We start from the raw sequence: 23,072 nt of genomic DNA, 5'->3' as shown, positions 1-23,072 counted from the left end.
AACATGTTGGAATGTAGAAGTACACTTTCCCTGTTGAAATATCTAAGTAAGCTGTACCAGCAGAAGGGGAAAAAGAAGGAGGGCTGCAAGTGTAAGATTTTTTGTAAGGGTAAAACCAGCGGTATTGTGTATGCATTCTGTTTGCATTCCAGTGATTATAATTGGTGTCCATGGCTACACTTCACTGTAACCAAAGTTGGTAAATATCTGGCTGAGTGTCTTAAAGGAAAAAGAAATCATTTCCTGAACAATGTTCAACCTCTGCTACATCTCTTTTTCCTAAAAACCAGATATCTCTATTGCTTGTTTCCACATAGGTAATGTATTTACCACTCACCAACAATCCCAACCCAATTACTGTCTAATAATTGTGTCTTGTCTGAAATCTAGAATCGCAAGTCACATGCATGTGCACACACTCACCCACGTGTACCCGCCCTCTCGTGGAATGTGGAAGTGGAATCGAATAACTGCTGACGTGTAAGCTCTCATTCCTCAGCAGAAAAACCAGGACACACACTATACACCCCATACCCATAGGGAGAGATGCACTGTGCACAGCCACACTTCACATTCCAGAGGAATGTCTGTAGGAGATCGTGGAAGAGAGATAATAACTGCAGTGTAAGCTTCCATTCATTAAAGGAAAACTAGGCAACACACCCATATGAAGGACATTACAAAGAGGATCTGTGCGATATTGTTGTAGAGAGACATAACTGCAATAGACACTCCCATTTCTCAAAGGAAAGAATAAGAACTGTATGCACAGGTTGCAGGCAGTTTTGAACCTCTGCTGGGAGGCTGCTGTGCAGACCTCTGCAACAGTGGGCCGCTCTGGTATTGGATGTGATTTGTTGCACAAATCCCCAAGGAAATGTGAAATGGGCTGGGAATGCAGGAGAACCTGCTCACAGGTTCACATTGCTCACTGCTGTGTTCTGCCTCCCCTCAATATCTGTTGATACCACCACCATTTAATCTTGTTGAAAACTATTCTCTAAACATAGTTGAAATACAGCTTCAAAAGAAATTTGGGCACAAATTGTGAGGTAAAAACATCTACTTACTAGAAGTAAATATGACTTAGACCCTTCTGATATTAGAGAAAAACAAATTGCCTGAAACATTACTTGTTTGCATTCTGTTGTAAACTTATTGACGACAAAATAACAGAATTTGTTTAATAAAGTCATATCACTCAGTAACATGGTAGCTAACATTTAAAATTTTCAAAGAAGTAAAAGTATGACTGTATATGATATGACTCAGTGGCATAAACAAGTTGGATCTTTTCTGACTATGAGAGAGCCTGTTATCTATCTATAATTTATTTTTGCTAGTCCAGGGACTTCAGCTCAGGGCCTGAGCACTGTCCTTGGGTTTTCCCAAGGCTAGAGCTCTACCATGTGAGCCACAGCACCACTTCCAGTTTTTTTCTATGTATGTGGTACCCAGCCTGTCCTTGTATCCTCGCTTCTGGAACATGGAACACAGTAATGCACACCACCTCTTGGTGGCCCATAAAATGTACTCTTGAGTGATTCCCTTTGCTAGCTCTGTGCTGTTGGGGATAAAGCATCCAAGGTGGCAGGGCTATAGGTGGGATACGCAAGAAGTGGTGAATTGGTACTTAAAGAAATCTCCTGTGGCTCACTACATTTCTTGTCCAAATTATTACTTCCTCCTTCAATCTTCCTACTTTCCCTCCCCCCCAAAAGATGTAAAGTTCATTTCCAACACACTGTCTTCTGAGTATCGCTGTTGCATTGCAGTGTTCATCCTTTGTCCTTTGTCTCATCATTTTGTTTTTCTCCATGACTGACATTTTGTACTTTTTGTACTTCATATCTTACACTGCTAACCTGTACACCTTGAACCTGTTTCTGTAACTCATTTTGGTTATCTGAAAAATGATGCTATTACTAATTTATTTCATAGCTTATAAGTGAGAAGCAACTCATTTAAAATCCTTGGATCACTCCTGAACAGAGAATAAACATTCAATAAAGGTTACCCATTGTAAGAAATTGACTTAATATCACTACCTGAGTGAAAATTTATGACCTTGAACAAGTATCTGTCATAGGGATGTGTAAAAGTTCTGTAATACTGTGGAGTATACTTCATTGTGAGTCAGTGTTTCAGGCTAGAATGCTATTTATTTTGACAACATTTAACAAAAGGAATCAGTAATAACAGTAACATTTAAATAATCTTATGTATTATATGGCAGAGTTTCTGGAATATTCTTATAGGAAAAAAGGCTCTATCATGGCTGGGAGTTTGGCCTAGTGGTAGAGTGCTTGCCTAGCATGCACGAAGACCCAGGTTCAATTCCTAGGTACCACATACATAGAAAAAAGCCCAAAGTGGTGCTGAGGCTCAAGTGGTAGAGCTCTAGCCTTGAGAAAGTCCAAGGACAGTGCTCAGGCCCTGAGCTCAAGCCCAAGAGTGGCAAAAAAAGTCTCTATCACATTTCATTAATTATTAGACTTGATTACATGATTAGTTCAATGACGGGTTATTCAACATCTGGAATGATAAGTAGATTCTGTGGTTTTTTTCATGTTCCTAAAAGTCATTATAGAGCTGGTGGATTCATATATTTGCCCTTAAAGTATTTTAAAATCATTCTACTTTACTTCTGTTAAAAAGTAATAAAGTATTACATTTTACAGAATCAGATAGTATATTTACAGAGAGACAATGAAGCAAATATGAATTACCTAAAATTCTGCAAATATCTTTTGTGGGTAACAGAATCTTTGGAGAACTTTATAAAGATTACGAATTTCTTTTCCCTGATGGTTAATATTCTGTTTTAAGTGTAAGAATGTCCCTCAGAATAATGTATAAAACTTACTTTAATATTACTTAAAATTACCAGCCAGATCTTACAGGTTGACAGTAAACTGATAGCACCAATATTGTGATGCCATTGTCTGTACCCAGCTCTTATTCTGGTTCTTCTTTACCCAGGATATACCACTTAAATATTTTAAAGTTTACCCTTTAACACTGATCTGTTTGCATTTGTTTGCTTGTTTGTGTTGTTAGTACCAAGATTTGAGCTTGGATTCTTGCACTTGCTCAGCCTGCTTTCTTACCTGATGTTCCACTACTTAAGCCACACCTCCCACCTTGCCTTTTTTCTGGTTCATTTGGAGATGGGAGTGTAGCACACTTCTCTTTCCTGCCTGGCCTGTCTTCAATCTGAGATGCTACAAATCTCATCTTTCTAAGTAGCTAGGATTACATGTGGAAGACACCAATGCTGGGTAACAATGAGGTTTTTAAATATGTTAACAATAAATATTGCAATTACATGTAAGAACATACTGTTTTCTTGGAATACAAAGCAATCTCTTTCATTCCAGCAACATAATTTATGTCACAGTTGTAAATCAGGCACTGTTTTTGTTGTACATTGTTTTTTGAGACAGTTTCAGTATGTATCCAGATTCATGAAAATGTATAGTATTTGGCTTTTTTTTTGCCAGTCCTGGGGCTTGAACTCAGAGCCTGAGCACTGTCCTTGGGCTTTCTCAATGGTAGAGCTCTATCACTTGACCCACGGCACCACTTCTGGCTTTTTCTACATATGTGGTACCAAGGAAGCAAACCCAGGTCATCGTGAATGCTAGGTAAGCACTCTACCACTAGACAAACTCCTGGCTCGGGTATTTGGGTTTTTGAGCTTGACTTCTATCACTCAGCAGAATATTCTCCAACTCCATCCATTCCTTGAAAGTATATGGTCTCATTTTTCTTTGTATCAGTAATATTCTATTACTTATTCATGTGATGTTTAGCATCTCAGTAGATTCCACTGCTTAGATACTGTAAGTGGTACTGTAATAAACACATATGCAGATATTTTTTCATGTATATTGATGTATGCCCCTTGGAATACATACCTGATAGGGGTGTGGGGTTAAGCAAAATCAGCTTTTCCTTAGCATATATAGTAAAAGGGACAGGTTGAGTGCTGTTGAAAAGGACATGAATTTAGGACATGAATCCTTAACTTCCATTATGGATGTATTCCTATATAATTGCTGTAGAGGTAGTTAAGGTTAAGTGAAGTCAAAGTTGGGATCCTAATACTTGTAAAAACATATACAGAATTCTCTCCCCACTTCTTCCTTTTCCTCCTTTTTTTTCTCTTCTTTCTTCTGCCTCTCGCCTCTTCCTCTCTCTTCCTCCTTTCTGTCTGAGCTCTCCTGCCCACCCTTTCCCTTCCCCCTTTTTCTCCTAACACAGTGGAGTGATCACGGAAGGTGTCTGTGTAGAATGTACAGATTGGAGTTTTCATGACTCATGATGTGTTTGTTTTCCAGGTTCTTCTGCAGCACAGACCCCTTACATGGTTGTGTATGCCACCTTTACACCTCTCTATTTGTTTGAACACAAGATCTTTGCATTAGAGAAAATGGCAAGTATTCAAGACCAAGAAATAGGATATCATTATTTGTGTATATACGTGTGGGGTGGGAATGGGCTCACTTGACCTAAGCAGATCCAAATTAGCTTAGATAATCACAATACTTCCCAATCATAAAACAGAAAAGCACAAGTCGGGGTATTGTCAGTTCTCCTTTCTGAAGAGTATTCTACAAAAAGATAGGTATAGATTTTTTTCCATTTCAGTGAAACTCATAGAAATCATATCACTTCTGATATGATTCCCATAAATAATAGATGCACACCAGCTGCATATAGTACACATGTATTTGCGGAGTGTGTATGTGAGAGAGAGAGAGAGTGAGAGAGAGAGAGCCCGTGCACCAGTACTGGGTCATGAACCCAGACTTTAGTTCTGTCTTTTTGCTTTTTAGTGGGAGATAAGCCATGCCCTTGACTATTTATGTGTTGTATCATTTCTCAGACAAGGGTCATGTTTTGTTTTTATTTTTTGTTTTAGATTGTTTCATAATAATACATTAAGGTAGCAATATATTATAAAACGGAATGTTCTTGATCTGGGAGCATGGCCTAGTGGTAGAGTGATTGCCTAGCATGCATGAAGCCATGGGTTTGAATTCTCTATACCACATATATAGAAAAAGCCAGCAGTGGTGCTGTGGCTCACGTGGTAGAGCATTAGCCTTGAGAAAGCTCAAGGACAGTACCCAGGCCCTGAAGATTGGCACAAAAAACCCAAAACAAAATGAATGTTTTTGCAAGAGACAGTAGGTAGAAGTCATACTCAGTGTAGAATACATTCTATATTCTGTGATATCTCATACTTTATTTTTAGCGTATACAGTTCTTCTGATTCATATAAAGTAATGCTATTAATAATCACTATAGTTCAATGTTATACTTCATTAAAGTATATTAAAGTAGGGTAGGAATTTGGGACAGAGAGAGGTTTACAGAATAGAGCTTGAAATATTGAATAGGCACTCAATGAATGTTTGTTGAATAACTTGCACAGAAGACATAATTTAAGGCCATGTAAAACAGGTCTTTTCTGGGTTATGAGTACTATTAGGAGATGGGAGAACCTAAGGAGAGGGAGAAGGAGAGTTTATGTGGTCAAAGTACATCAGGTACACATGTGAGAATGGAGTGATGAATCTCGTTGAGACTTCTTTAAGCTTGTTGGCTTAGGGAAGTAGGCTTAGGGCAGTAGGTGAATGCAAATGAGGGGAGGGTAACAGAGGAAGAAAGTCTCACATAGGTACATTGTATGAATATATGGACATGTCAACATGAAATTCACGTGTACAACTAATTGATGTGAATAGAAATTGTGAAAAATACATTGTGTGCTCATGGCTCATGTCTGTAATCCTAACTACTCAGGATGCTGAGATCTGAACTTTGAAGCTAGAAGTTAGAAACCACCTCAGGCAGAAAAGTCTGTAAGACTTCTATATCCTGGAGATCCTTTCATTTAGCCTCATCCTATATGACCTTATGTATCCATATTTTGCGCTATTGTAATCCTTTGCTAGGAGAGTCCTAGGTGTGTACTAATTATTACAAATGAGTGAAACCATTGAGCCTATGTTCCTTTGTGTCTGGACTACTTCACTTAATATGATTTTTCCAAGTCTTTTCCATGTCATTCTTTCTGATGGTAGCATAGAATTCTATTGTGTATAAATACCACATCTTCTTGATCCAATCATCAGGCATCTATACACACATGAAGAAATGCTCGACATCTCTGGCCATAAAAGAAATGTAAGTCAAAACAACTTTGAGATTTCATCTAACTTCAGTTAGAATGGCCAGGATCAAGAAATCACAGATATTGGCAGGGATGGGGCCACGAGGGATAGTTACTACACTGTTGATTGGGAGTGTAAACTGGTTCAACCATTATAGAAAGCAGTATGGCGGTTCCTCAAAAGACTAATCATAGAGTTCCCCTATGACCCAGCAATTCCACTCCTGGGCATTTACCCAAACGTTCAGAAACAAGGGCATACTAAAGCCACTAGCACAATGATGTTCACTGCAGCACTGTTTTTTATAGTGAATATATGGGACCAACCCAGATGCCCCTCAGTAGATGACTGGATCAAGAAGTCTATAAGACTCTTAACTTGAATTAGCAAGTGGAAAGTTGAGCTGGAGATGTGGCTCAAGTGCTAGAGTATATATTATGTTAATATAATTAACATAGCACAGTATTAAAGCTTTAACATGTGAAAATGACTTTATTTTGGACAAGCACAGATGTTGGTAAGCCTTTTCCAATCACTTTTAGAACTGAAAAAATGTGTCTTAGTTCTAATCTCTCACTGTTCAAATAAGGAAAACAGGCCCCAGGAAAGATAAAGATGGAAGAAATTGAACTTACATGCTTACGTTAGGAGAGAGCGATGTGGGCAGTTGTTTGTTTTTTCTTTCTTTTTTGCCACAGAGCAGTAATAGTATTTCTCTATTGACAAGAGTGTTGTTTCCAATATCAGAAGTAATTGCAGGGGTTATGTTGAGCCTTCTTTCCACATTTTAGGCAAGTTCTGCCGAGAAACTTCGAGAATATGGACTTTCACACATCTGCAGCCATCCTGTGCTGGTTACCCGGAGTCGGTCCTGTCCCCTTGTGGCTCCACCTAAGCCACCCCCCACCCCTCCCTGGAAACTCATCCGGCAACAGAAGGAGACTGTGATCACAGATGAAGCTCAGGGTATGCACTGTCTTAAAATCTTCCTAATAAACTGCCTGCCCATCATCACAACTGAAACTTACTTGAATTTTATGTCAAAATTATGTTGTTCAGGGATAAATCCTGCGGAAGTCAATTGTTTGACCCTGTCTAAAGGGACCAGTCAGAGCATTTGTTAGGTGATGGCATCACTATTAGGAGTGTGATAGAAGAGTAGCTTGTAGCAAATGATATAGAAACTTCCATTGCATTTATTGAGGTACTGGAATGAATTCCAAATATGAACACATCACCACAGAGTATTGTGGAGAACATAATGTTGAAATCATTAGGTTGTAATTAGAACTTCTAAAAGATAGAAGTTTGATTCTAAATGGCTCCAGTTAATGTTTACAGCCCCTTAGTGAATGGATTGACAGTTGTCCTTGAAAATAAGTAGGTTCCATGGGCTAAGGGAAGGGTTGGCTGTATTTTCATTACATGGAGCCAATATTTCAGATCTACATTCAAGCATTAAGGAATGGCTCAATGAAAGGAAAGCTATGAACATATATATATATTTATATGCATACACATATATTACCAAGTGTATAATTCTATATAAATAATCGTTCTTTGTAAGTGGGAATGAGGAACAGTCTCATCGTTGATGAGATTTCATAATGACAATGTCCTATCCTAAGGTTTATGATACAATTGACCTCTTCTCTGTGAAGCTTAATATATAAGGGAAAAAATAACCAAAAAGGGGGTGGGTGGATTACAGTACTGCAGAATGTTGGAGAATATATATGCATACTGTAGGATAACCTCAGATTTTTATTTCCTTTTTTCCAGTCCTGGGGCTTGAACAGTGCCTAGACACTGTCCCTGAGCTTCTTTTACTCTAGGCTAGCTTTCTACCATGTGAGCCACAGCACCACTTCCAGCTTTTTTCTGTTTATGTGGTACTCAGGAATCAAACTCAGGACTTCATGCATGCTTGCAAGTGTTCTACCACTAAGCCACATCCAAGTCCCAGTTCTTTTTTCTTATAATGCCCCTTCACATCTACTTTCAGTGTCCACCATGGTCTGGGGCCACGGTTTCTGCTTGTATTTCTGTCCCATTGAGAATTTCCTGCTTCCGGCCTAGCTTCAGACTAGAATTGTCCACAGATTCACTATGAATGGCTGCTTTTGACCTTTACTTCATTTTATCTTCTGACCTTCTCCAACAACCCACACATTTGACTTCAAAGTCCTTGTTGTGTCCCTAGCATCTGTGTTGTTGTAGAGGTTAAATAAGAGAATATATTTTTAAAGTAAAAGAATGATATAGAAAATCATTTCTGAACTTGAAAATAGCAGCAAATGCCAAATGATAATCCAATAAGACATTGCTACCATTCCCCCTTGAGATTTGTTTCAGTCACAATTTGGGAAGCAGAGAAGGTACATCTAGCATTGGAAAGAGCTACGAACTCTCTCAATAAAGATTTAGATATCCTTGTGCATTCTACTAACATTTGCTGGCTAAATTATCAATCTAATTCGCATTGCTTTCAATGCTAAATTTTGCATATAAATCTGAAAGTCTAAAAAAAACCCCGTACATCACACTTCTTAATTGCTATTTTTCTCAGAAGTCGTAATAAAGAAGCCTGAACAATTTCTTGAGATTTCAAGTCCATTTTTGAATTATAGGATGCCTCCATTTACAATTCCAGCAGAAACGTAAGTATACCGCAACCTTTCTCATGTCTCTAACAAAAAAAAGTATTTTATGATATGTATGGCTAAAAATAACGCTAAGAAGAATCAAGAAAAAATTACAATGCATGTATGCACATAGTTAAGCACTCATCATTGCACGTAAGAGTACTGTAGATTGCATGCTTGTTTTCTATCTAGATTCTTATGTTGAAGTCCTAACTCTGTGTGTCTGGATGTGGAGACACTAGCCTCTAGCAAAATGATTGGGGTTCAATGGGGTCATACGGGCTCTGATTCAAGAGATCTGCTCATGTCTGCACTCAGAAAGACTGTAGACAGGTCTCACTATGTTCTGTAGACTGGTCTTAAACTTTAATCCTCCTGCCTCAACCTCTCAAGGGCTAATTTTATAGCTGTGAATCACCATGCCCAACTTCTTAGGCTTTTTTCTCTTGCTGTGCTCCGGTTTCATCCTTTTTCAGAGAACAGGCTAGCTTACATACATATTTGGTTTGTGTTGCTGCCCTTATACTGGCCACATTTTCAAAGCCTTTTTCTCTTGCCTTGGAATACCAGAAGTCATGAAATATATCTCTATGATCTCTTTTGTAAGAGCCCTGATTCCATCCAGGAGGGCTCTATGTCTGTCTGTCTATCTGTCTGTCTGTCTATCTGTCTCTCTATTTTGCTCTCTTTCATAACCTCTTAAAAGCTGCCCTTCGAAACCCTAACACATAGAAAATTAGATTTTATCATATGAATTTTATAGGGACACAATCTCTGGTACACAGAAAATATTTTCAAAAATAAAAAATATTAATTTACTAATTATTCGAATTACTATGTTTAAAGTTAGAACACCACATTATCTAATATTCTCCAAGGAAACAGAACCAATAGGATGGATTGATGGATGGGTAGACAATTGCTAGACAGACAGATATGTAGATACATGGGTAGATAAAAATGAATGGATGGAGATATAGATGATTGGATGGAAGAAGTGTAGATGGATAGATAAGTGGATGGTTGTCGGTGGGTGAGAGGAATTGGTTCACATGATTGTGGAAATTGAGAAGTTCTATGATAGACCATGGTAGAACTCAATTTGGAAGGCCTCAGTATGACAGAAGCTCGTAGTCTAGCCCTTCCTCTGAAATGGAAGGCCTGAGAACTTGAGGATTTGCCATGCAATATCTATAAGTTCCAAAGACTAGGGAAGTTGGAATTTTGATGTCCCCTGACAATAGAAGTATGTCCCAGTTTCAGGAGGCATGGAGCAAAGCACCTTTCCTACTCTGTTTTGTTCTGTCTGTCCCACAGTTGCTAGGACACTGAGGATAGATTTTTTTTCTACTCATCCCCTTCCCCCTGTCCTTACATAGCAACCTCCCCCAGAAGCCTCCTCTCAGACATTCCCAGAAATAATGCCTCATTGGTCAGCTAGTTTTACCTTAATCTGTCAAGTTGGCTCCTGAAATTTGACATAATATCTACTAAGATGATGCCATTTCCATTCAAATAATTTTTAATCTTTCACCTGATTGACTTTGCATATTAAATAAAGATTATATGGGCTTTAAAAAAAGACTATAGCTTCAGACCACCAGGACAATTTTTTACATTGTATATTATCATATCTAAACTTGCTGTTGGTGTATCTATTGATGCCACAAATGGGTTTATTTCAGAACCTTAATCCCCTGAGTTACCCCTTACCTGATTGTCCAGTAGCTTCTCTCAGCTTTATACTTGATTAAGGTGGATGAATTCCTAATACCCAGAAACAGGTGAATTCTTCACTTGATGATATTCAATGAATCTCTTCCCTGTTATGAATCTGTTATGAATTCATCTGAATATTCATGCTACTTTACAGAGGACCATGCAAAGCTATGTAAAAGACATTTCACCTCATGAAAGTTATGTCCTTTGTCCTGCCTTGCCGTGCTTTCAGAGTTCTCAGGTCAAGATGAAAGCAAGCTCGTAGGCAGCTTTTGAAAATGACTACTGTAACATGTTCTTTTCATTGGAATTCTGTCACTGTAGCAACAAGCCAGGCCTGCCCATTTTTTGACAGCACTGGAACCTGGAGGTTCACATCAATATGTGTGTGCTACCCTCTAGTGGTAGCTTAATGAAAATAGACATTTAGTCATGAAGTATAGCCTTGGAATTTAATTCTGTCTTCAGAGCACACTTACCTAAAGTACACTAATTCAATTATTTGTGTTGTACCCATAAACTCTAGCTGTGGCAATGGAGATTTGAGATCATATCAGCAAGGACTTGAAAAGAACTGCTAATCATTTGGGATGGCAGTGTGACTATCACAGTGACAAACTTAAGTGCAAAGACTCAAAATTAACCTGACCCAAAGCCCTGTTTCACCAGTAGAATCTTATAATTAAACAGATGATAAATATCAAATTCCTATGTTTTTATCAGCATCCTGATGATTCCCATGGCAATAAGCTGTGTTCCCAGAAAATCTTTACTCTAATACATTGACTGATACCAAATACTCCAGTAATGTATTTGTGTGTGTGTGTGTGTGTGTGTATGTGTGTGTGTGTGTGTGTGAAAGAGAGAGACAATTCAGTGTCCTCTCATGAAGTTTAAAAAATTACTCTTTATGAATAAAATAGATCTTTAACTGAAAAAAAACTAGTTATTGGTAACATGGAAGAAGAGATTACAATAACCAAAGTGTTTTGTTGTTGTTGTTTTCTGCTAGGCATTGTATACGATCTGTTATTAAGAAAGGTGTGACTCCTGGATCAGGTTTACCCCCTGTCTCAGAAAATGAGGAAAATGCAAGCTTTACTCAAGCAGAGTTAAATCAAGTAATAGTAGCTCCATCTCAGGTATTGGCTCAACCTTTAATTTTAGGAGTTGTTTTTTCTCAAATTATGAAATATGTATAGAAAAGAACATATCACATGCACATAAGAAGGATAAATAATGTTATTACATACATAGGTATGACAAGTTCAAAGATGAAATATTCAACTGCTGTGAATGAACCCTGTGTTTCTGTGGGTCATTGTCTTGTCTGCATTCTATCTAACGTTGGTACTAACCGAACTTTTCTAATTTTTTTAAATTTATTTTTTCTAATTTTGCAAAATGCACATATACTTAAGATATTCGTAAAAGATACTGTACAATGTCAATAATCACTTTTGTATGTACACCACTTTGATTTCTGTCACTTAGTATAACATTTGGAAAATTTGTATGTAAATTATACCTCTCAGTTCATTCATTTCACTGGCTTGTGAGATTGATTTTATAGCAAAGTTATCATTTAAAAAATTGATTGTTGTATTAATGATTCTATTTACTACTTGTTTATTCTATTGAAAGCCATGCTAACATATTTTATTTATCTGTTTATTTATTTATTAGTTGATTTATTTTCAGTACCGGTGATTAAACCCAGAACTTCACACATGCGAGATAAGCATTCTACCACCGAGTTGCATCCCTGCTCCCCAATTATTAACTGTCTCCTCCACACATATGCACAAGATTTCTAATCTTATGTGTGCAATGATTCCCTTTAATGTTCATATGAAGCCTAAATATTCGTGAATGAAATCAACTCATCTCTTCCTATTTTCATTAACTATGAATCAATGATAGGCACCGTTGGAAAGCCAGCATTGCCATCCCAAGAACATACAACTTCCCTGTCTGGCCAGTGAACAACTGAAAAGCCTAGGTGCAGATGTTGGCTAGTGGAGGAAGCAGAGACAGGACCATGTAGCCACATGAGAAGTAACTGAGAACTAACATCCTTTCAAAGTAGTTAAGTAGTATACAGGGTCTTTGGATACTTGCAACACTCTCAATATAGCATCCAACACTGTCATGTTGTTCTTGGATAGAGTATTAGTAATGTTGTAACTTGAGCACTGTGCTCAAGCATTGCAAAGAGTACCTGCCCCATAAGCTTCAGGCCCAGTACTATCAATGTCTGTGTTTGTCTACAATGACGAATTCATAACTGAAGAAAATACTGAATTCCCGTTAGAGTGACATTTGTTTTAGCCATCGATGGTACTAAATGCTTTTGAAATCTACTTAGGGCCCTACTGAATACTAGATTAGGACATAAGCCTGGGTCAGACTTGCTCCACACCCACTACTATTTAGTGTTCTTAACCCTCCTCTATCAAGCCACCCTACATCATCCAAAATATTGCTGATATTACCCATTATCCACATGAGTTCATAACATTTAATCTTGTATACCTATTTTAATTGTGTTCCAGAGAAAAGTGAGCTTGCATGTCAATTAAGAACTCCCCATTAAAGTTTTTCACAAAACTTTCAGATTCTCTAGTTTAATTAACAATCCTAATACTAATTTTTCTGTTCCTCATGGTAGTTTTCTCTGCTTAGGGGTATTACTGTTTTAATTGTGAGATTTAATCATTTATCACTTATGTATTCTGTATTTCAATAGCACAAAGGTAAACCCTCAGCTAATTACTTGAAGTCAGAGCTTTGAAATTTCAAGGTTGAAAATAATTTCTCTATGTTACTGTCATGTTTAATAAGATTTTTCCAGAAATCTGCTGGATGTTTGTAAACCTCTTAAAAATTAGTTGTTTCCCTAGCTGGACTATATTGTTGAATGTAAAATGCTTTGTTTTCTTAATACAATCCTTTCATTTCATTTTACAGGGTACGATTACACAAGTTGTGCCTATGAAAGGTAAATTTAGGATCCATCCCACCTCTCCTCCAAACTCAGCCAACATTATGGCATGCTGGCGTCTACTTCCAGGCAGCATTCAGAAATTCCTTCTCCCATCATTCATCAGCCTCTGTCAGGGTTCATTAAGTTTCTGGGCTAGAAAATGAGAAATATTCACACATAAGAATTCAAATTAAAAATAAAAATAGCATTCTTTCTTTTGAAGTTGGAATAGAGCTTCTGATCTTCCTATCTCAGCCTCAAGAGTTCTAGGTTTGCAGTCCTATGCCTGCACATCTGTCAAGTTCATACATCTTACTGTGGACCTATTGTGATCAACATATTAAAGCCATTGAAGGGCCCGGAGTTTGGCCTAGTGGTAGAGTGCTTGCCTAGCATGCACAAAGATCCAGTTTCAATTCCTCAGTACCACACACAGAAAAAAGCCAGAAATGGTGTTGAGGCTCAAGTGCTAGCCTTGAGAAAGTCCAAGGACAGAGCTCAGGCCCTGAGCTCAAGCTCAGGACCAGCAAAAAACAAAACAAACAACAAAAAAAAATATTGAAAATTCCTCAACTGGCAAATAAAAGCCTGACCAAGGCTCAAATCCAACAAAATTTTGGTTCAAGAAGTCTCCAAGACTTTTACAACAGTGCTTGATGAATACTGAGTAAGACTACAGAAGCATTCACCACTAAATGCAATCATCACATGTCTTACTAAAACAATGTTGGACTAGATCTGTCAAGAGTGTTTGGTTTCCCTTCTGTTACAAGAATATGGCTATCTGGAACAGATTATAAATAACTAAGTTAATTGACATCTTATGCAACTTCACAGGTTCTAAAGAATTTGCTTACCAATTTGTTAAAAAGGGATTTGACAATTCCTAAGCATGCTAATATGTATTAAAGTTGTGATTAAATTCTCCTAAGTATAGAACATGTTTTGCTCCAAACTTGAGGACCATATGTATGTGCCTCAGTAAATGTCTTTCCATAAAGTGCCCTGGCATTGTGTGCACACACTAGTACCAGAACTCAGGCCCTTTAGCTCTTTCGTAGCTATTTTGCTTATACCTGACACTCTGCCACCATAGCTACACTTGCACTGTGTTTGGCTGGTAATTGGAGTCTTGTGGATTTGTCTACTCATGTTGGCTCACAATCCTTAGAGCTCAGCCTTCTGAAGAGCTAGATAGACTTTGGCATTTGAACATTTCTCATTAATTTTCCATATTTTAATAATTGGTTACTTACCATCCATTTGTTTCCTCAACAATGTACAGATGAACAAGCAGATCTTGGGTTCATGGAATCCCATCCAGCTGAGGGTGTTAGTTTAGAAAAGGATTTGGTGAGCCAGACAACACCAACACAGGAAAAATCACAGGAAGAAATGATAGCAATAAATAATGGTATTGCTAAAGAAATGTGGTTAGATTTTGAAGACTTCTGTGTCTGCTTTCAGTAAGTATGTGAATGGGGTTAATTTGATTATATTGTGAAAACATTCTGAGCTACCTTACTTATAGAAATTAATGTTAAGCTTTCCTTTGCTTTATTAACAGCTTATTTATGTACCTAGTAGTTCTTAAATGATATTTGAACTTGTAAAGCCTCCCTCAGTTGAATGTTATTAAAATATCAAATAAGTTTTTTTATTTTAGCAATTGCTATCTTTAACTTGTTTTATTTTTTATTTTGGGGAGGCAGAGGCAGTTTTATTGGGGTGACCCAGTGAGGTAGAGTTGCTGTCCTCCAAGTTCACACAGAAACTGAGGCACACAAGTGTCAGCTGACAAAGTTGCCTGGTTTCCATCTCCAGACACAAGGGGCTTGAAGACAGTGGGAGCAATGTGTTTTATTTTTTATTTTATTTATTTTTATATTGTTTTATTTTTATTATTGGGGTAATGTGTTAGTCAGCTAGCACGTGCATTACTTCTCACACATTGATACCCCTTCTCATGTTTTTGTTCCCATTTCCTTCCCCCCACCCCCTCCCAATCATCTTGTTTCCCCCCTTCCCTTCCCTTTCCTATTTCAAATAAAGGTTTTTTGGGTTTTTTTGCCACCAGTCCTGGGCCTTGAACTCAGGGCATGAGCACTATCCTTGGACTTTCTCAAGGCTAGAGCTCTACCACTTGAGCCATACCACCATTTCTGGCTTTTTCTATGTATGTGGTACTGAGGAATCAAACCCCTGTCTTTGTGCATGCTAGGCAAGCAGTCTACCCCTATGCCAAACTCCTGGCCCCTCAAATAAGTTTTTGAAAAAAAAATGGATGTCTTAATTACAGTCTAACCTGCCCTAGACCAGTTTCCGCTTCACTTCAAAGACTTATTAAGGTGAAGATAATATTTTCACTAAGATCATTTTGTTTCTTTAAAACAACTAACTGAACACAGTACCTATAACTTAGATTCTAAGAAACTCAATGTGTAATATTAATTTTTGCATGGAATAACAACAGCTTATTTTAAATATTTTTCAGGAATATATACATTTTCCACAAGCCAAGTTCTTATAGCCTAAACTATCAAAAATCAGAATTTAAGGTAAGCAGACTACGACCTTTCCCTTCTTATAATTAAGTTTTCAGGACAATCACTTTATTTCAAAATACTTTCCTATTTCTCAAAACAAACCTTTCTAAATGTGTAATATATATAATTATATGTAAAATATTAATTTAGTAATCCTATATCTAGACAACATCCTAAGATCTAGTAGCTTAGAGTATGACCATCTGCATCGCTGATTGTAGTTAAATCCTGAACTGCAATTTTATGTAAATTTATGCAGGAAAATATTGACTATTGAATAAAGTAAATCACTCCATCTGATTTTGAGTAGGTTTTATTGATGCATTTTCTTAAACTTAAGTATATTTCATGACTGTGCCCAGTCTTGTGTCTTCTGTCCTGTCTAGAATTTCTCTTCCTCTGTCACCATTGCCTCCATCCAGATAAGGCCTGGAATCAATCCTTCAGAATAGTACAGGGTCCTTGACTCTGTGAGACCCCCTTCTGTGGTCATGGTGTCTGAGACCAGCCGCTGTACCGTATCCCCCCATCTGCTCTGTCTAGGAAATTCCCATTCACAGTTGGCATCCTCCTCCACACTCTTCCTTCCCCTGGTGCATCTGAGCATCTTCAGGACACCATGTCTCCATTTGCTATTGAAAGACCATTTGTGGAGTAATGCAGGAGCTCAATACAACAAATCTCAAGCCTGAATTCCTAGCTGATTAGAAAGCAGAGATTGAATCAGGATTTGAAATCAGTCTGAGCATAGAAGTTTGCTGGACTACATCTCAACTAAAGACTGGATGCCTCTTATCCCAGAAAAAGAAAAGCACAAATAAGAAAATCACATTACAGGCCATTACTGGGCATAGCAAACTTTTTATACTTTATAAATAACAAGGTTTCTCTTTTCACAGCATTAATAGAGATTTATCTTTTCTATATTAACTAGTTATTTATATATTTTGGTAAAGGAATGGTTTATGGAAAGCTTTTATAGTATAGTGACAGATTCATTGAATATGATTACAGTATGCCATCAGTTAAAATTATTTTGAAGCACTGTGGATCTTACCAACTGTAGGCAGATAGATACAGCTCCTTTTTATTTTTTTTTTTGTTTTTGTGACAGTACTGAAGCTTGAACTCAGAGCCTGGGCACTTCCCTTAGCTTTTCTGCTGAAGGCCGATAATCCACCACTTGAACCATGACTCTACTTCTGGATTTTTGCCTCTAGGCTGGCCTTGGACTCTGATCTCAGAGTGCAGCCTCCTGAGTAGCTAAAACTATAGGTGTAAGACACTGGTGCTCACTAAGTTTGCTACTTAGTGTCCCTCGGCTCATCACTTGCCACCTCTGTGCATAATATTTAGGGATATATCCCTGATTATAGGTATTAATAGGATAGTTAGGATGCAAGGAAATCATATAGGATAGGCTCATTGAAATCAAAATTATATAACTCTTACACAACTGTTTTTCCAAGGAAGCTCTGCTCCTACTCAGTACTTTGTCACATCTCTAAAACAAAACTCTACTCTGCTACACTTAGAAGAAATGAGTATCCTTCTGAAGATCTTATGAAAAGAAGGAAAAGAGTTGTATTCATTTTTAATCTCATTCCACCTTTAAAATGTCTAAACATGGCCCCACCAGGCATTCTTTTTTTCTGCCCTCGCCTTGTGGCCCCCTCCCCAGTCAGAAGCCACCTTAACCTGGCCCATCCTGTGCCTCATCATCTTCTCCTTGCTTCCTCATTTTCTGAACAATGTTCAAAGAACACTGTTTCCTAAGTGCTGGCCCTCTTCACAGAGGCTTTCCAGATCCCCTCTTGGAGATAGTGGTTATGCATTCACCAACATAATTTTCTTTTCTTTTCTTTTCTTTTTTGCCATTCAGGGACCTGAGCACTGTCCTTGGGCTTTTCTCAAAGCTAGAGCACTACCACTTGAGCCACAGTACCACTTCCAGCTTTTTCTATGTATGGAGTACTGAGGAATTGAACTTAGGTGTTTGTACATGTTTGGCAAGCACTCTCCCAGTAGGCCAGACTCCCAGCCATATTTTCTTATTTTTAAACCTGTGAAGTACATACGATGGTGCCCAGAATGCTTAAGTGTCTTACAGTGCTAGGTTCTATGTTGTACTATCCTTAATAGTAGAAAATAACAGTCTTCATGTGGTAGTAATATCTACAATGACTGCCCTGGTTTCTTGCAGTTCTCAGAAGAGCGGGTGCCCTATTATCTATTTGTGGACAGTCTAAAACCTATTGAACTACTGGTTTGCTTTTCTGCATTGGTACGCTGGGGAGAATCTGGAGGTAGGAACCATCTCCACCAAGAATATGACTGACAAATGCCCAGATTGCACCCAGGCTAGGAAACCTGCTGTTGTAAGGATTTGGGGCCACAGATGAGGGGACAGCCTCCCTTTCCAGAGATTGACAAGACTACCTAGGATTCTTCCAAAATCTGTGGAAAAACATGTACTCTGTGTGCTTTATCTGAAAATTCCATCGACACATTCTTCCTTGTTGTTTTGGCCTTTGCGATGGCTTGGAAATGTATTTTTCCCCCAGAAAGGTTCATTTGCTGGAGGTCTGTCCTCAGGGTGATGATGCTGAGGTAGAGGAGGAAACTTTAAGAGACTGGGCTTAGTGGACAGTGACTTGTCATGTGGTGTGCTGTCCTCGGAAATAGTTACAGTTGATCTCACGGGGGGAGAATGAGTTTTCATGAAGAGAGGCCATTCCCTTCCATACCCAACCAGTTCCCATCGCATTACCCCATAAACAAGGGGATAGTTTTATTTTCTGTGATCCTATCTCAAAGGAATTTGTATTATTCTGGGTTTTGCATCTTTTCTTCCAGGAAAAAATGGCCTCTAGAAAGACATTGCAATTACTAGTAATGAAGCAAAGCTCTAGTGAAACATACCTACCTGTACTGCTTTTCCATTCCCATTCTCAAGTGCATTTGTGGAGAGAATGGTCCTGGGGAGGTGACCAGATCAGGGAAGCAGTTCAGAGATCCAACCCAGAGTTACTTCAAACAATTATTTCCTTAATGATTTCTCATGTTTTATGAACATTTTTTGACTATCTCTAACACCTGGTTATTATTACTATTAGTAACAATAGTAATATAATATATATGATATATTATTATTCCAATTCATGTTACTGGACAGAGAGTGATACAAAATGAAGGCCAGCATTCCCTTCCGAACTAAATACATTTTCATTTTTCCTGAAGCCTTAACAAAAGACAGCCCACATGTGGAGTCTGGACTCCTCATAGGCGAAGCAGTTACCTGGAAGTCTCTGAAACCTCGCAATCTTGTTCTGAAGATCCACACATATGCTACCAAGGCTACGATGGTGCGCCTGCCTATTGGGTATGACACCCTTCTTTTTTCTCATGCTCAGCTCTGTTTGATTCCTTTTAAACTGAGGCTTAAGAAATAGGTAAAATACAGGACAGAGACATGTAGACAATGGACTATTGTTTCCTGAGGTCATTCACAAGGCATATATCTACCATTCAGATTCTTGAAAGAAATAATTTATGAATGAGTAAATTGCTAAACACATCAGATACCCTTTTAGAAGATTTATTATTAGTAGTGATTCTAGGAATATATTTGCAAACATTATATTTCCTACTCTGTTTACATGAAATCTTTTATTAAGGAATAAAATACAAAAGGATATCTTGATTCATTGATTTTAGAAGCTGCTAGGCTATAGTATGATAAACTAGTTAGTTGGCCAGAGTGGCTCACACCCACAATCCCAGCTAAGATAGCAGAGACAGGAGGATCCTGAGTTCAAGGCAAGCCTGGGAAAAGGCAGTAAGACCCTATCTCAATAACCAAATGAAATCAGAGAGTCTGGTGAGATAGCCCACGTGATGGAGATCTTATCTGTCAGATGTCAGACCTGTTCAATCAGAAGAAATAAGATGGATAAAGGTAGCTAAAATAAATTACATATAATAGAAATTTGGGGTTTTTTGGTCAGAAAAATCCAGAATATTACCTCATATTTTAGATTAAATGTTTTCACTGGATTATTTTTTCCTCTAAGATCACTCATAGCAGTTCTGTGTGATCACTGAACAACTAAGATTCTTAGGCAAAGAGCAAATCTAAAACAACAAAACAGTGGCAAAGGCCTGCCACCAAGCACTTCTTTACCATTCTCAGATCTGTCCTAAGCATTTGGCACAGAGAGACTCTCCAGAATTCATTATCTTGTCTGAGTACTCAACAACGGAGGACCAGGGACAGGGAATAAATAATAGGGTCCAATTTCCCCATATAGGCCCTAATCCATTAGCCTGAATGTTCTGCAAATGTTGTAATGTTCTTAATTGAGAGGAAGTGAGTGCCGGTGTTCTTGATGACAGTTGTCTACCTGGATGGAGAAACAACTAATGTACAAGAAATAATGCATTTGTTAATTTAAGAAAGAAGACTATGAAATGTTTCAAATGTTTCAAAATGTATCATTTTTTCATGGTTGTTGGGGGGAAAAAAACTCCAGGCTAGTCTTTCACAATGTGAGTGCAGTGAGTGGGAGGAATCTCCAGCATGGGCGGGTGTGTCATGAAGTCCAACTTAATTTTATCCAATGCAGTCAGTAAATACACATCCTGTGTTCTGAGGGTGGTTTTTCTGGAGCAAAAAATCCAAAGGCCTTTTCCCCATCTGTGTTAAAAACATTTTTTTTTAAATCTAAATCTTTACCAACTGTTGACTTAGAGGTTCACACCTGCTGCCATGGGACAGCTAGCAGAGGACGATGTGGCATCTGGGCCACAGATGGTCCTCACACATGTCCCTGCTCCTCAGGAGACACATGATCCTCTTCACCGCCTACTCCCCCGTGGGACACGCCATCCAGGTCTGCAGCATGGTGACGTTTGTCATTGGGGATGAAGATGTTGTGCTCCCCAACTTTGAGCCGGTAAATATTTAAAGAAGTAATTCTTTAAATGTGTGTGTGTGTGTGTGTGTGTGTGTGTGTGTGTGTGTGTTATTGTTGGGAGGAGGGCATTCTTTTCAAAAATTTGAAATTTATCTGACCTGTTTCTTAACCTGAAAAATGAATTTGTCTTGCTTAATTTTTTTAACCTTAAAAATCAGCATTGTTTTTGTTTTGTTGATTGTGGGGGCTTGAACTCTGGGCCTGGGTGCTATCCCTGAGCTCTTCAACTCTCTGGAGGTTAATTGGAGAAAAAGTCTCAAGGACTTTATTGCCCAGGCTGGCTTTGAACTGTGATCCTTAGATCTCAGCTTTCAGAGTAGCTAGGATTACAGGTGTGAGCCACTGGTGCCTGGCTTTTTTTTTTTTTTTAAAAAGACCAATTCAAATGCAATCTGTATAAGAAACATGCTAAATTATAGGGGTACAAATCATCTTTTTTCTTCGCCTCTACTCTGCAGAGTACTCTTTAACATCTATTTATACCTTAGGAAAATCCCATATGGCCCATTGTTTTTTGAGGAATCAAGGATCATCACAGTTCTTTTCAATGCACTTTTAAGTTTTGTTCTTACCATCTCTCTCCTTCCATTCCTATCTCTACCCTGAGGAATTTGGAGTTTGCATGTCCAGGATTCACAAGGCAAAGGATAGATCATAGAATATTTCATTGTTCCTTTTATCATCTCTCACTCTCTCTCTCTTTATCCCTCTCTCTTTCTCTCTCCTTCCCTCCTTCCCTCCCTCCATCCTCCTCCTTGCTCCTCTGTCCTGTCAAGGTAAATGGGGCCAGGGCCTCTACTGAAGCCTTGTGTGGACTTTACATATCTTCTTTCTCCTATCTTTATTTGGGAATAGATTAGAATACCTCCTTTCCTGTACCAAAGTCAAGACAAATCAAACAAATAGCACTGATGCCAAGCTAGCCAGCAAAATTTTTAGCAACAAGCTACCCTAAGACCAGTGTCCTCCCCACCTTGCTCTCATGGGGCAGACATGCCTCACTCACTCCATCTTGCCTGTCTCAATAGTAGTGTCACAGGATTCCCTAGGGTCTCTCTTCTCCATTTGTCCTGCCATCTCTCAGCTTGCCTTTTTCCATCCTATTCCATAGGCACAGAAGGGAGATCAGCAAATTCAAGTTCAAGTGCAAGCGAGTGTCTCTAGGTGCCTTTGCCATGTCTATTTTGCATAGCTTCAACTTTTACTCTTTTTTTTTTTTTGGCCAGTCCTGGGCTTAAGCATAGGGCTTGAGCACTGTCCTTGGATTTTTTCTCAAGGCGAGCGCTCTACCACTTGAGCTTCAGCACCACTTCTGGCTTTTTCTAAGTGTGTGGTACCAAGGAATCGAACCTGGGTCTTCGTGCATGCTAGGCAAGCACTCTACCACTAGGCCAAAATCCCGGCCCCAACTTTTACTCTTTAAACATTCTCCTGCAGACGCTGTGCATTCATTCTCCCGCTTCTTGTCCTGTCAGAAACTAACACCCTAGTGATCACCTGTTCAGTGCGAGCTCCTACATCCTAAGAGTTACCATTTCTCAATCCTGTGAAGTCCATTAGGACTCAAGCCCAAGCTCCATTGCTCTTTGATGAGCAAAATTAAAAACAGTAAAAGGAAGCATACTTATAACAATGGAGCTCTAATTTCTCAGAGCTGTAACTGGTTTTCCTGGGGCTGCCACCTGACCCTACAGCTTCACTGGTGAGAGTCCCATCAGAAAACTAAACACTGCTGAGGGGCCTCCTAGAATGCAGGGATAGAACAGGTGCACAGGTGACAGGTCAGCAACCTGGGCCCCATCCTCTTCTCACTCAACAGGGCATCTGTGCCTCTAGGCACACTTGACATACCTCATGAATTCTGTCAGCAACCAAAGCATCATGTGTGCACTTCCCATGATGCCCCTAAGGAATGTCTGTAAGCTCCAGTACCTCCTGGCCCAAGGATTCTGCCACTACCAGACACCAACCAAACCCTTCAAACCCATCAGGCTCTTTTCAGATTTCTAAGAATC

At 38.7% G+C, this 23,072-nt stretch overlaps 1 protein-coding gene across 1 annotated transcript in view; it reads left to right on the top strand.

Moving 5' to 3' along the window:
* Positions 1-23,072, top strand: part of Adgb (androglobin) — a 99,624-nt gene that overhangs the window by 26,706 nt on the left and 49,846 nt on the right. Inside the window, exons 11-20 of the mRNA XM_090337995.1 lie at positions 4,344-4,438; positions 6,977-7,151; positions 8,755-8,845; positions 11,562-11,691; positions 13,520-13,550; positions 14,821-15,001; positions 16,030-16,093; positions 18,285-18,387; positions 19,322-19,463; positions 20,922-21,036. Of these exons, the coding sequence (XP_090194121.1) occupies positions 4,344-4,438; positions 6,977-7,151; positions 8,755-8,845; positions 11,562-11,691; positions 13,520-13,550; positions 14,821-15,001; positions 16,030-16,093; positions 18,285-18,387; positions 19,322-19,463; positions 20,922-21,036 (1,127 nt within the window). The remainder of the gene's footprint in view (positions 1-4,343; positions 4,439-6,976; positions 7,152-8,754; positions 8,846-11,561; positions 11,692-13,519; positions 13,551-14,820; positions 15,002-16,029; positions 16,094-18,284; positions 18,388-19,321; positions 19,464-20,921; positions 21,037-23,072) is intronic.

The sequence above is a fragment of the Megascapheus bottae genome, chromosome 8, assembly GCF_031878675.1.
Source record: "Megascapheus bottae isolate mThoBot1 chromosome 8, mThoBot2.hap1, whole genome shotgun sequence".
NCBI lineage: Eukaryota > Metazoa > Chordata > Mammalia > Rodentia > Geomyidae > Megascapheus > Megascapheus bottae.
Note: the sequence above shows the minus strand (reverse complement) of the source record. Positions and strands in the feature narration are given on the sequence as shown.